The sequence below is a fragment of the Notolabrus celidotus genome, chromosome 17 (genome assembly GCF_009762535.1).
Source record: "Notolabrus celidotus isolate fNotCel1 chromosome 17, fNotCel1.pri, whole genome shotgun sequence".
Taxonomy (NCBI): domain Eukaryota; kingdom Metazoa; phylum Chordata; class Actinopteri; order Labriformes; family Labridae; genus Notolabrus; species Notolabrus celidotus.
The window spans coordinates 12,697,733-12,710,532 of record NC_048288.1 but is presented as its reverse complement, the minus strand read 5'-3'; the positions used below and the strand labels follow the sequence as shown (position 1 = coordinate 12,710,532).

Here is a 12,800-nt window from a genome sequence, read left to right as displayed (position 1 = left end):
GTAGTTCAGGTGTGGCTCAAATTTAACTGAACCATTTCATAAAAAGTAAGGACTTGTCTGTTCAGTAGATTATTTCTTTGCTGTAACAATGCTTCTTGGCAATAAATCTTATACCGTCACGGCCTGACTCTGACATGTGTCCAAATAAGGACACCTACTGACCACTGTAGCAGCGCCCATCAGGTGCCTGAGTGGCAGCACCAGGGGGAACCAGAAGCTCAAAAGAAGAGCCAATAGCAACAGCAGAATAAACTGTTTAGTATTACAAATGTGGCACAATTTAAAAGGGAAATAAACAGGCTTTCCAACAGTAGAAGATTTATTACCAAGAAGCATTGTTACAATAAAGAAATAATCTACCCAACACAAATTTCCTTCGGTGTAAATCTTCAATTTTTTGATTCAAGAGAAATGATTTACTTGTTCACTGATGTGAAGTGAAGTCAAAGCCAAAAAAGGTGCCAATAATGTTTGTATTCTCATGAGTACCCTTCGGCTTTCATGCCTCTAGTGGTTCTCTCATGTTTTCATTTGGACCATTTTTGGATTCCGTTTTCTTGGACTTGATAAAGTAAGTTATTGGGCCTCAAAACTTTTAGTATCATTTCTGTGCCAAAAACCCTAACACTGTCCAGCCTCAATGACTAACACCCAATTGCACCCACCTAAACCGTGAGGAAGTACTGCGATAGACTGGTAATGACACACACAAAGCAGTCCATCAACATGACGTTAGACCCGCACCAGTATGCCTACAGGCAGGACCGCACAACTGATCCATTTTACATCTGGAAAAATAAGGATTCCTATGTGAGGCTGCTCTTGATTTTAGTTCTATCAGTCAGGACTCTGAATATCCCAATCTCTCTGCAATTGGATTTTGGACTTTGTGACTCACAGGCCAGGGTCTGTTAAAATCAAAAACATCACATCCTCTCCCATTATCCTCAACACTGGGGGCCCCCAGGGCTGCATCCTCGGCCATCTGCTTTACACACTGCTGACATATGACTGCAGAGCTCACTTTCAAAACAACCTCATAGTGAAGTTTGCTGACGACACGGTAGTGTTCAACATCAGCGAAAACAAAGAGAGTATTGTGGATTTGCGTAATACAGACACTGCCCCAACTCCTCTTTATATTGATGGAACGGCTAGGAGTTTGTTCCCTGCTTTAAATACCTCAGGGTACACCTTCATGTGCCATAATTATACCACAAGCATCTTCAAAAAGGCTCATCTTAGAGGGCAGGGTTGAACCCCAACATACTCAGCTCATTCTATAGGTGGGTGATATTTATTACTGAACAAGTACTTATTTACTACACCGAGACCTGAGTACTGCTTTCATTATTTTCATGTTATACATGGTCAGAATCACAATAAAGTATCCTTGAGTCCTTGGTTGAGCGAAAAGAAAATATCAATATAGAAGTAACAATGAAGAGGACATTGTACAGGTGCTGTTGTTATGTCCTGTATCTGTTAAGAATGCCAATGGAGGGACTAATAACTTAGCTGTATAAAGAAATGATTTTTAATCAATAAAATCCTCTTTAGATCATTAAAAGTGTCAATTTGTTTTTCATCTATGGACTCCTATGTGTAAACCTTTTTTGTTAATCTAAATAGTGTTTGAGTCCAGTCGTGTCTTTATTTTTCCTTCGTTAAGTCGTTGGATTGATTGTTAAGGCCCAATCTGGGCTAATGTGTGTTTCTTTGTTTGTCCTACCCAAGGGGAAACTTCTGTCCTTAAAATATGAGGCCCATGTTGAAGTGTTAAAAACGGAAGTTCATTGAGCGTCCACTTGACGCTGGCGCCAAAAACTCTGTAAACATCCATTCAAAAAAGACGATCTTTGCAGCAATAATGAATGTTTACAGTCACTCAGTTTAGGTCTGCAAAACCAATTTTTCAATTGGCACACACTGTGCTGAGGCGAGTTTTTTTTTTTTTTTACAGATATTAAACTTACAAGTTTTGCCTAAATAAGGGCATGGCTGACTTGATCGACAGGCGGGCACCCTGTAGCTTTTAGCGTAAAGGCTCATGGCCCGCCTCTTTTCCTAACACTAGCTCGGACGTATTCAGGTTGAGTTCAATATTTCCAATATGGCACCCGCCAACAATAGGCTCTAAGACAGTGCTTCAGGAACAGATGGGTGATGTCACGGATACTTTATCATACAATCTCTGGTCCTACCTCACCATGAGCACTAAAGGAAGTCAATCTTTGATGAAGTAGTCTTTGCAATCTCTTTTCAGATCCTGTAGGTTGGCTCGCCATCTAGTTAATTAGAATTTCCTTTCTTCAGTGGGGGATCTCTTCTTAATCTATGAATCTTTTGGATGCTGGATTGTCTCAGTAATCCATCCCTTACCAAAACATGACCACTGAACAGTATGAATCTCTTTAGTCTTGGTCAGAACAACAGTAGTAAATGTGCCATGTGGATGTTTTTAGCTTTTAAAAAGGCTTGGTTAGCTAGGACAATTCCTCCAACCATGTGCAGCAAAAATGGCTAACGGTAACAACCACAGAAATCTAAGCTTGACCAATGAGGAATGATGGGAGTTCGCTGCCAGCTCAGGACAATGTATGAAACTGATTGTGTCAATTAAAATAAAGCTCACCAGTTTCACTTAATATTATTATATCTTTTAGTATCTCTTTCTTGCCTGGGCTACATGTATTTGCCAATAAAGATGATGAAATATCTCTAGTTGGTAGCCAGGTAATAGTGGGATAATGTAAAGTGAGTGGGTGGACATGAAGCATCAGGGTCTTGTCCAACCTGATTTGATTCTATTTTGCAAAATGACCTGCTCACTATACATTATCCCTTATGTTATGTAACTTTGGTAAATGGCGTTATTGAAGTGGCACATTTTCTTTTAAAGTGCATAAAAAGTACAGTAGAAGTGGAAAGAAGAACAAATTAAGTATGGGTCAAAAAATGTACAAGGTAACTCATACTGAACAGTGTTTATTGCTTGAGTAAATGTGCTTCGATACACTACACTTAATTTACCAATTTGCAGCAGGACTGTTGTGTCAGATAAACTCAGTTCCGTTTACATTCCTCAACATTTGTGAGTCAGATTAGATTTTTTCAATCAAAATGGAGAAATCCCTGGATTGGATTCAGCATCCAAGATTAACTTTCATTAGTCATATCTCTGCTGAGAGCAAATTAAGTCCACAAATGTTCCTTTCCCCGCTCAGTACGGTGTGTTCTTGCACAGAAGTAGATATTTCATTTGTTTTTGTCAGAGCTGGCCTCAGAGTCTTTTGTGGAGTGGAGTCTGAGTCTAAAATAAAGCAGGGGAGTGGTATGACTGGCAGCGCTCCATCCCAACCACCAGATATCAGGGCAGAGTCCGAGAGTGATCCCAGGACAGGGCACAGTCCGTTCCCTTTATTTAAACACTGCATGGCAGCCAAACTATGTGTGTGTGTGTGTGTGCATGTGTGTGTGTGTGTGTGTGTGTGTGTGTGTGTGTGTGTGTGTGTGTGTGTGTGTGTGTGTGTGTGTGTGTTTATGTGAGTACGTGAAGATGAAAACAACAAATGGTATCTTGATTCACCAAGTTATGCTCGTTAAGCTATAATTATTTTATACTTTGCCAACAACACACATGAAAACTGAATAAATAAACACAGAATGCAGTAAATCTTGTGAATTTATTCCTGAGGATGAAGGGGAAAAGTTTTTGGAGGCTTTTTCAAACATTTTAAATAGGAAAAAGAGACCGGTCTGCTGCATTTAGATGTTTTTCATTAAAGCAAGGAAAAAAATTACAATTATTTTAAGAACATTTATGTACTTTAGCAGAAACTACCAAGAGACTTTCATAATAAAACCATATTAGTGTATTAGACTGTCTGTTCCACATTGGGAACATTTGTTTTTCCTGTTAAAATTTTTTTGGGTTTTCTAATTATCAGAATCAGCATTGTATGTATTTGATTGTTACAAATGAAAATCTGTTCTCTCAACATAATTGAATCCACTTCAATGAAAACTTTTCATAATCAACTGACCAAATTGACTGCCGGCTCTTTTGATTCTGTTATATCAGGTTTGAACTCACTTACTTTCTCATTTTAAATCATCACATGAAAGATCAGAAGAGAATCATTTATGCACCAGACAAACAACACAAGTTGAGATCTAAAAAATAAAAAACCAAAACACTGATCAAAGCAAATTGTGAGATATTGAAAAAGCAGTCAAGGTAAAAAGAGCATTCAACCATGTTTCTTTCCCTTTCTCCTTAACGCTGGTTTAAAGTATCATACTTTCATGAATCCACATAAAAAACCCCTCTGCCTTTGATTTGAAAATTTCTCCTGCTCTCGTCATCCCTCACTCTTGTCAGTGTATGGCTTAACTTTTCATTTTATATGTCTACGTTTCCAGCCTGAGAATGTCATAGATCAAATATGCTCTACTTGTGAGAGAAGGATGGTGCCAGCTCCAGGTCTTTGCAGTGCAGGAACAGATCTAAGGTGCTTAAAATACACAGGGGAGAAAGGAGGCACTTGATTGAATGTGCAGTGACATCTCATCAAAGCAGTTCTCCCGAGGAGTCGGTTTTCTCGGTCAGACAGAGGTCAGCTTCATATGCATTTAAAGGTACAGTGTATAGAAATTTGGATACTAAGCGATATCTATCAACCATGTTCTAGCTTGAAATGCTCCCTTGCTCATTCCTTCCGTTGGTGAAGTTCCTGTAGCAATGGCCTTCGAGGACAGGAAGCTGCTGTGATGCATGCTGGGTATGATCCTCCATTTCTTCTCCTTCCATGTATTCCAACCGGCAGCCACTCACTATAATACAGAAACATATATGTAACTAGTTTATCTGTTCTTTGCAGCTGTAGAAACATAGCGATGCAAGATGGCCGCCTCCGTGGAAGGATACCAGCTTTTATAGATATAAAGCAAAGTTAACAAATACCAAAAAGTTGTTATACACTAAATCTAAGCATATATATTAATTTTAGATTCCATTCCTACCAAGTCTGTTCTGCTAAATGCTACTAAATATCACACACTGTACCTTTAAAAAAAAAAAAAAAAGTAGGAAGAGACTGAGCAAGCACATACAGGTGACACAACAGGTTGACTTAGGCATGCAATCATGCCAAGACCTGCCAACTGGAACTAAACGAAATGCAGCAGAGTGTCAGTGAAATGTCTTAAGATTTGGAGATATTTGGTCACAAACTGAAATCTGCACCTCAAAACATGGATGGGTCTGGATTAGGAATGGATTTAAAGCTCCTGTAAATAACTTTCTGGTTCACAATTTTGGCGCCCCCTGTGGACGAAGGAGTATCCCTTGTGTCTTTGCGGATTTGTCCTATACACCTCCTATTTGTCCTATTTAAGTAGTGTTAATGACGAAAATGTCATGCTGCTGTCAGATGTATCCCTCATTAAGCATGTTTACTTTGAAAGGAGTGTAATAACCACTTTGTCTGACACCTTCCCACTGCCAGTGGTTTCTTCAAAAATAAGCCCTCCTCTTGTTGATAGTGTTGTTTGCTTTTTCAGGTCATAAAGAGGAAACATTATTGATTTGGAGAATAGTCATGTCAAATGTGTAGAGAAAAAGAGAGGGATTGTTGTGCACTACAACATTTTACTGATAAAAGTTTTTGATGTTAAAAATTTGACGAATGGAGGATCATACTTCTCGTGCATCACAGGAGCTTCTTATCCCCGAAGGCCACCATTGCTTCACAGACAGGAGGATGAATATTTGAATCAAGAATCTGCCCAGATGTCACTAAATATTCCCATTTCTACACACTGTACCTTTTAAAGAAGATTGCCAAAATTAGAACAATGTATCCTTCAGGGACCATGAGTGTTCTACATTCTGTTGTTAAAAAACCCAGAAGTCAATCAGACATTAATCTCAAATCTGCCAAGGAAAATCATGAGATTTTCTGAGGTCATAAGGATTCTTCCTCTGAGGACTCTGAATGCCCGTTCCAAATGTTGAGCCTCCCAACAGCTGTTAAGATATTTCATAGAGTTGCTGAAAATTTGGACCTGCCGCTGGTGCCAGAGGGAAAACATGGGCATTCTGGTTGCCATGAATATTGGTGTTAGATTTCAAGTAATCTATCCAAATAGTTGTTGAAATATTTCAGTATTGACCAAACTGGTGAGCCCGCTAACTGATCATCATGGCTAATACTTTCAGACTGAAGCATCTGTCTACTTATTCCACAATGACCTCAACCACCAATCCTCAGTGAGAGTACTTTTGTTGCATTTGAGATTAAATAGAAGGCAATGAGTTCAATACAGCAGACAAGTGATATACTTCTGATGTTTAAAATACACAAAATAAGCTACCCAATTCCTTGAGTTGTGATTGACCCTGTGGCTCACCCTTTGTACTGAGATCTAATAGAAACACACTCTGTGTGCATTCATAAAAAAAAATGAATTTTTCTGCAAGTGTCTCATACAAAAACATTTCTTTTAGTATTCTGTCCTGAAACTTGTTGAAAAATAAATTGTCCTTGTTCATTAAAAGACAAGGAACTAACAGTCCCAAGCTTGATCTCTGGTTAGGGTGCAAGCAGAGGTGAGTCCAGATTTCATACGTGGACACTGTCTTATACAAGGGTGGCACAAAGAATCCAGCATTTATTTACCCTTATATAAGTTTAAGTTCATACGCTGTCTTACTGCTAAAAATACATTTATTGGCAAGGTTTTATTAACCTTTAATAAACTAGGTGCTTTGAGCATGCATGCCCCTGGTACCAGTGGATCCATTGAGACCATAATGTGCAAACAGGATCTAACACAATACAAGCACTTTATTATGTGACCATCATTAAAGTTTCATGGTGTTTTGTTTTTAAGTGTGGAAAGCCCTTCTGCTGGATTAGGATAATCCCATTATTTTGGATCAAAACTAATCTAATCTCATTTATAGGTTTTGAAGAACACAAACTGTAGATATGATCTAGATGGAAACAAAAAACTCTGTTTTCAATCTTCTTTAAAACAACCCATTATTGAAGATTGTGGCGAAATACAATCAGATTACTTAGTTTGGCCTTTATTGAAATCCAGTTACTGTGTTGCTCTGGCAATGGAACAACATATGAATGGACAAATTTAAATTTAATGCTGCAAAGAAAAAAGTCCAAGGCTGTACATATCAACGCGTACATCAAGGATGTGTCCTCCAGAGTTTTTACTGATTGGGATTAAATCTTTTTTTTTTATGTTGCAGCAATTTTTCAAAAATATTTTAAAATTGCAACATAATTTTAAAGCTAGTGAATTGAATTGGACTACTCAATGATATTTGTGTTTCTATTTATTGAAATTTCAAGACAGAACAGTTGAACAGCTACTTGAGTTCATAAAAAACATGAAGCAAAACTAAAAATGTGAAATATTCAGAGATATTGTTTTTAATGTTAATTTCAGAAAACTTTTAATCTAATTCATATCATTCCTTCACTGTCTCACTTTATTCACTCATTCTGTACTGATGGCCTGACAACATATTATAATGCATATTATATTATATTGTATTATATTATATTATATTATATATTATATTATACTATATTATATTATATTATATTATATTATATTATATTATATTATATTATATATTATATTATACTATATTATATTATATTATATTATATTATATTATACTATATTATACTGTATTATACTATATTATATTATATTATACCATATTAGATTAGTTTTATTATAACTATATTATTATATTACTATAACTAAATTGTATCACATTATGTTATTATTATTATTATTATTATTATTATTATTATTATTATTATTATTATTATTATTACATTATGTTATATTGTGTTGTATATTATTATTACTGATTACAACTGATCATGCTACTATTATATAGCACTTTTTACTTTTCTCTTTCTCTGCATACAGACAGATTACATACCCATATATATTTATTTATTCATATTGCATACAATCTGTCATAACCAAACCATAATCTCACCATGTCAACCTGTCTTTACTGAATAACATTTGCTTACTGCCTGTAATTACAACTATTCGCACCTTGTGTAACATTTTTATATACCTTCAAATGTTTCTTCTTTTTTATTTACCTATTCTTATTTCTATTTTTTTTTACTTTATTTAAATTTACTTTTTATTTGTGCTCTATTATTCTTGTACTATGTCTGTGTTGCTGCAACAACTGAATTTCCCCCTGGAGATCAATAAAGTATTAACTTATCTCATCTTATCTTGGCAATGACATTATTATATTATATTATATGTTGCTTTTTCTATTGTATTTTAATGTGCTTGTATCTGGCATGACCTCAGAGTTTGAACACTCCTGCTTGAGCCCTATTATTCGGTTGCAGTTGCTGCCCCTTTTTCTTAGTTCATATCTCATTTCCAAATGTCATCTTCTACTTACTTATTATTGTTCCACTTAAATTATCTTATATCCTCCATGAACCATAGCAAACCAGGTCCCTTAGTTTTCAAGAGGCCACTTGCAGAGCAGGGGCGAGTTTGACTTTAAAGAAAAATAACAAGCTGAGGATAAGCTGTGTTAATTGTGCAAAATCAACCACTGCAGATGTTACTTAATATGTGTATTGATATGATGCACAAGAATACTGTGTGAAGGCATTAAAGGCCTGATTGTGTGCTGCCTGCAAAACAGTTGTTGACTCACACTCTTGAAGGTTGAAGGCTGGGTCTCAGTAAGGTGAGCCGTGGTTTCAGACTAATGGAACAGCGCTTGAAATGGCAGCAGATATTCTCCTGTATGAGAGTGCCAAAGGGAACATATTAAAATGACTAATGCAACAGAGCTTCAGTTGTCTGTGCTCACTCCTTCCTGTCCTTCCTGATGATAGAAAGACATTTGACCTTCCCAATCCAGACATCATCACAGAGGGGATGGAAATGTGTATCATGAAAGTATGTTTATCTCCTCCGCTGAATCTCTAATTGCTGATATCACCCTGAAAAAAACACAAAACAACATTCTCTATGTATCTCTGCCCTTCACTTCTTTTCCTTTCACCTCTTTCTGCATGCGTTCAAAAATAGATCTTCTCTGACCTTTACACTATTTACCCCTGGTTGCTTGTAGTTTTGTGATTAAAAGACCCAGCTTCTCCTGAATGCGTCAGCTAAATGCCAAAATTGTAAATGCAAATGAGGCAGGGAGAAGCACTCAAACACTAGCTACATTTGAATACTGCTAAGAGCAGGTGGTACTGTGTGTGTGTGTGTGTGTGTGTGTGTGTGTGTGTGTGTGTGTGTGTGTGTGTGTGTGTGTGTGTGTGTGTGTGTGTGTGTGTGTGTGTGTGTGTGTGTGTGTGTGTCTGTGTGTGTGTGTGTCTGTGTGTGTATGTGAGAGCGGGGTTTAGGGGATGGGGGTGTCCAAGGTTTCTCCATATTTGATGATATTTTGAAGGAGTAAATTTAATATTTAGTGTTTTAAATATGGTGATATGAGTTTAGTGTATTGCATCATGGTTTTATCTGTCAATATGTGTTTTCATGCATTTGTATAATCATGAGAGAGAGAGAGAGAGAGAGAGAGAGAGAGAGAGAGAGAGAGAGAGAGAGAGAGAGAGAGAGAGAGAGAGTGTGTGTGTGTGTGTGTGTGCACGTGCATGGCCAAGCAAGGCACAGTTGGACATCAAATAATAGCCCATCATCAATCTCTGTCATACTCTCCAGGGAGTAGATGAGTGTGTGCGTGTTCGTGCGTAAGAGTGCGCGCCCCTGTGTGTGTACGAGCACACATGAGGAGGAGGATGGGGGAGTTTGGTCCAGGTCAAGTGCGTGCATGTGTGTGAGCGTGTCTACTCAAGCAATGGAGTAAACGTGGCCAATACAAAGGGAGGGTTATGAGCTGAAGAACAATGAATGAGGGGTGTGTGCACGCGCGTGAGAGTGTGTGTGTGTGTGTGTATGTGTGTGAAAGACTGACATATGGACGATGCACACGGGTCTAGCCACAGCATGTCATTAAGGACATCTTATCTGAGAGGGGTGGCAGAAGTGAGAATGCTATCTTTGATTGTTTGATGTTATTATTATGATTTGTTCCCTCAGTCAGAGCCATGCTGACATGTTCTTTCTGTCTGACAAAATCACGAGTGTCACCTTCCTCCCTGTCATCCGCTGGCACAAAAAGAGTTTGTCTCCCTACAAAGACGCACTTTTCTGCGGGGGATTCTATTTAAAGCTTGGCTGTGAGAAATGAGAGTATTCATTAGTATCCGAGACGTGTAACTCGTGATTTATCAAGTATTCTTACATACCCAGGGGGGTTTGCAAAGAATCTCTTACTAAAATAGATAAATGACAGTAATAATGTGTGAAAGGTAGTTTAAACAATTAGTCTTGGGAGTTTACTGTTACTAATTTTCAGTGGTGGACAAAGTACACAGCTTCATTACTTAAGTCAAAGTATAGATCCCCCTGGTCAAATATTACTCCAATACAAGTGAAAGTTGCTCTGTCAGATAATTACTTGAGTTAAAGTCCTGGAGTACTTGTTTTTAAAAATACTTAAGTATTCAGAGTACTTCTTAAAAAATCTCAAAACATTGTATTTTCACAATACATGAGTGCAGTCAAGAATTCATAGAAGTACATTCTGTTACATTATGTTTATCTGGAAACCATTACTTGAAATCTCTAAAAACTATACCATGGAATAAAAACAGAAACTAAGTTATTCCAAGCGCAGACACCTTAGTTTGAAATGTTCATCTGGAATGGAACAAATGTTACGTAGCTCAACACGCTTTCTCAGGTTGGACTGTGAATTTTTGTATGTTTGGGCAGAGTGGGAAACAGGGAGAACATCACTCTTCATTTCAAAAGCCTCTAACACGGGCTGAAGATATGGTCATGGGTGCTCAGGTGGAGTATTATAGCCATCATTACCACCTCTAAATGAACTGCCTGATCTGAGTGAAATCTGCTCTGTGTTTGCTCCACGTTCAAATGTGGGATCAGATTTCAGAGAAGGAAATTCATCAGTGGACTTCAAAGCAAAATTAGTGAGTAACAAGAGCATTGATAGAAATGTAGTGGAGTTAAAGTACAATAATTGTCTTCTAAATGTAGTGGAGTAAAAGCAATGAGTACTTAAGTACAGTACTCAAGTAAATGTACTTTGTTTACTGCCCACCACTGTTAATATCCTAGATGTGTAACTGGTGATTTATCAAGTATTCTAACATACCCAGGAGGGTTTGCAAAGAAACTCTTGCTAAAATACATAACTGACAGTAATAATGTGTGGAAGGTAGTTAAAACAATTAGTCTTGGGAGTTTGCTGTTTCTAATTTTGTCTATAACTCTATAACAGAACCGGCTTGTCAGTAAAATAGAACATATTTTTTATTATAGAAGTAATTTGAGTTTAAACTGATAAATGTATATTTTATCACTGTAGTGAATAGCAACAGTGTTTGTTTACAGCACTGCTAGAGTTGCTCCAGTGGGGTTGGGATGTGACAGCTTCCCCCGCCAATCAGCATCGCCCATTCACCGAGGAAACGCTCGAGAGGCGGGACTTGCGACTCTATCAGCCAATCAGCGTCTCCCTTTCTCAGCGCTGGGAGAAGTTAGCAATCGGCTGCCAGTCTGGTCCGTAGCCACGATGGATGCAACACCATGCCTTCTGCTCGTCCTCCTGTTCTGGACAAGGATAGAAGAAAACAACTGTGAGTACTTTTGTATGCTACAGCGTGGAGTTGTTCTGACGTTTTCCGCGTGTTTCTGGAAAGTTGATCTCCCGTGTCCCGCTGGAAAAGCTCTTTGTTTAAGAAGCCTGAAGAAGAAGCAGAGTGTGTCTAACTAAGATGGCGCAGGGTCGGTGGCCAGCCTGCTGCTGCCTGTCTGAGGAATGTTTATTGTCTGGGAAAAAAAGGAGCTGGGAGCTAAAAGTCACATTGGACTTAAAAGGGGGGCCGATCTGTACCTTCAGGATCAAAGCTGGTCTCTCTTCGGAGGGGTTTTTTGTGAGTCTTTGGATTCTGCTTTGCCAACAAAGAGTAGTGGAGTCCGTCCGGAGCAGATACAAAGTTGGCAGCATCACTGAGTGAATGTTTGCTTTTTGTCAAGCACTGGTTGTTCATTGACTTTGTGGTTGGAGCATGTCCTGTCACAGGTTTGGTTACAAGTGTTGTAAAAGTTTACCTCACAGCTGAGTGGGTCCGTGTTATCTAGGGTGACTGTTATCTCTGTTACATGTCTTACACTTTTCTCACACTGTTTGGATATTTAGTGACATATTCAGTCTTTAAAGTGAAGTAGACTGACAGTTTGGGACTTTTTATGAACTACTCTTAATTTTGGAGTCTGACAACGTCTGTTTACCCTCTAAAATATAAACCCCAGCCTGTTTATCGTCTTTAAACTCACAGTTTAACTCACTATCTGTCAGCTCTACTCGGCACCATAGCCTGCTAGCTGCAGCAGTGTTCAACTGTTACAGAGTTTCGACATTTTCTGTCTTCCTGTTTCATTCTGTGTAAAAACGACGCCACATTATAGTGTTTTATTTGAGCATGTGCTGACATTATTCTTGTCAGGTGGAGAATTTGTCCTGAAACATTGCTCCAGGACTTCATCCTCCCAGTTTCACAGTCACAGGATGCACCGCGCCCGCATTACACGCCAAACTCCCTTCAAAATGTACAATTTTAACGCAAAATGTTCCAACTACAGGGATTTTACAGCTTTTTAAAGACTTTTATTAA

At 38.1% G+C, this 12,800-nt stretch overlaps 1 protein-coding gene and 1 long non-coding RNA gene across 2 annotated transcripts in view; one reads left to right on the top strand and one right to left on the bottom strand.

Annotated features, from left to right (window-relative positions):
• Positions 1-3,777: 3,777 nt before the first annotated feature.
• On the bottom strand, positions 3,778-11,897 carry LOC117828953. Its single transcript, XR_004634527.1, has 3 exons — positions 11,516-11,897; positions 8,741-8,829; positions 3,778-4,836 (listed from the first exon to the last, which is right to left on the bottom strand). It is a non-coding gene; the product is annotated as an uncharacterized LOC117828953 (long non-coding RNA).
• The window catches only part of tgfbr1b (transforming growth factor, beta receptor 1 b), an 88,544-nt gene continuing 87,391 nt past the window's right edge, over positions 11,648-12,800 (top strand). Inside the window, exon 1 of the mRNA XM_034706377.1 lies at positions 11,648-11,762. Coding sequence (XP_034562268.1) covers positions 11,699-11,762 — 64 coding nt within the window. The 5' untranslated portion in view covers positions 11,648-11,698. The remainder of the gene's footprint in view (positions 11,763-12,800) is intronic.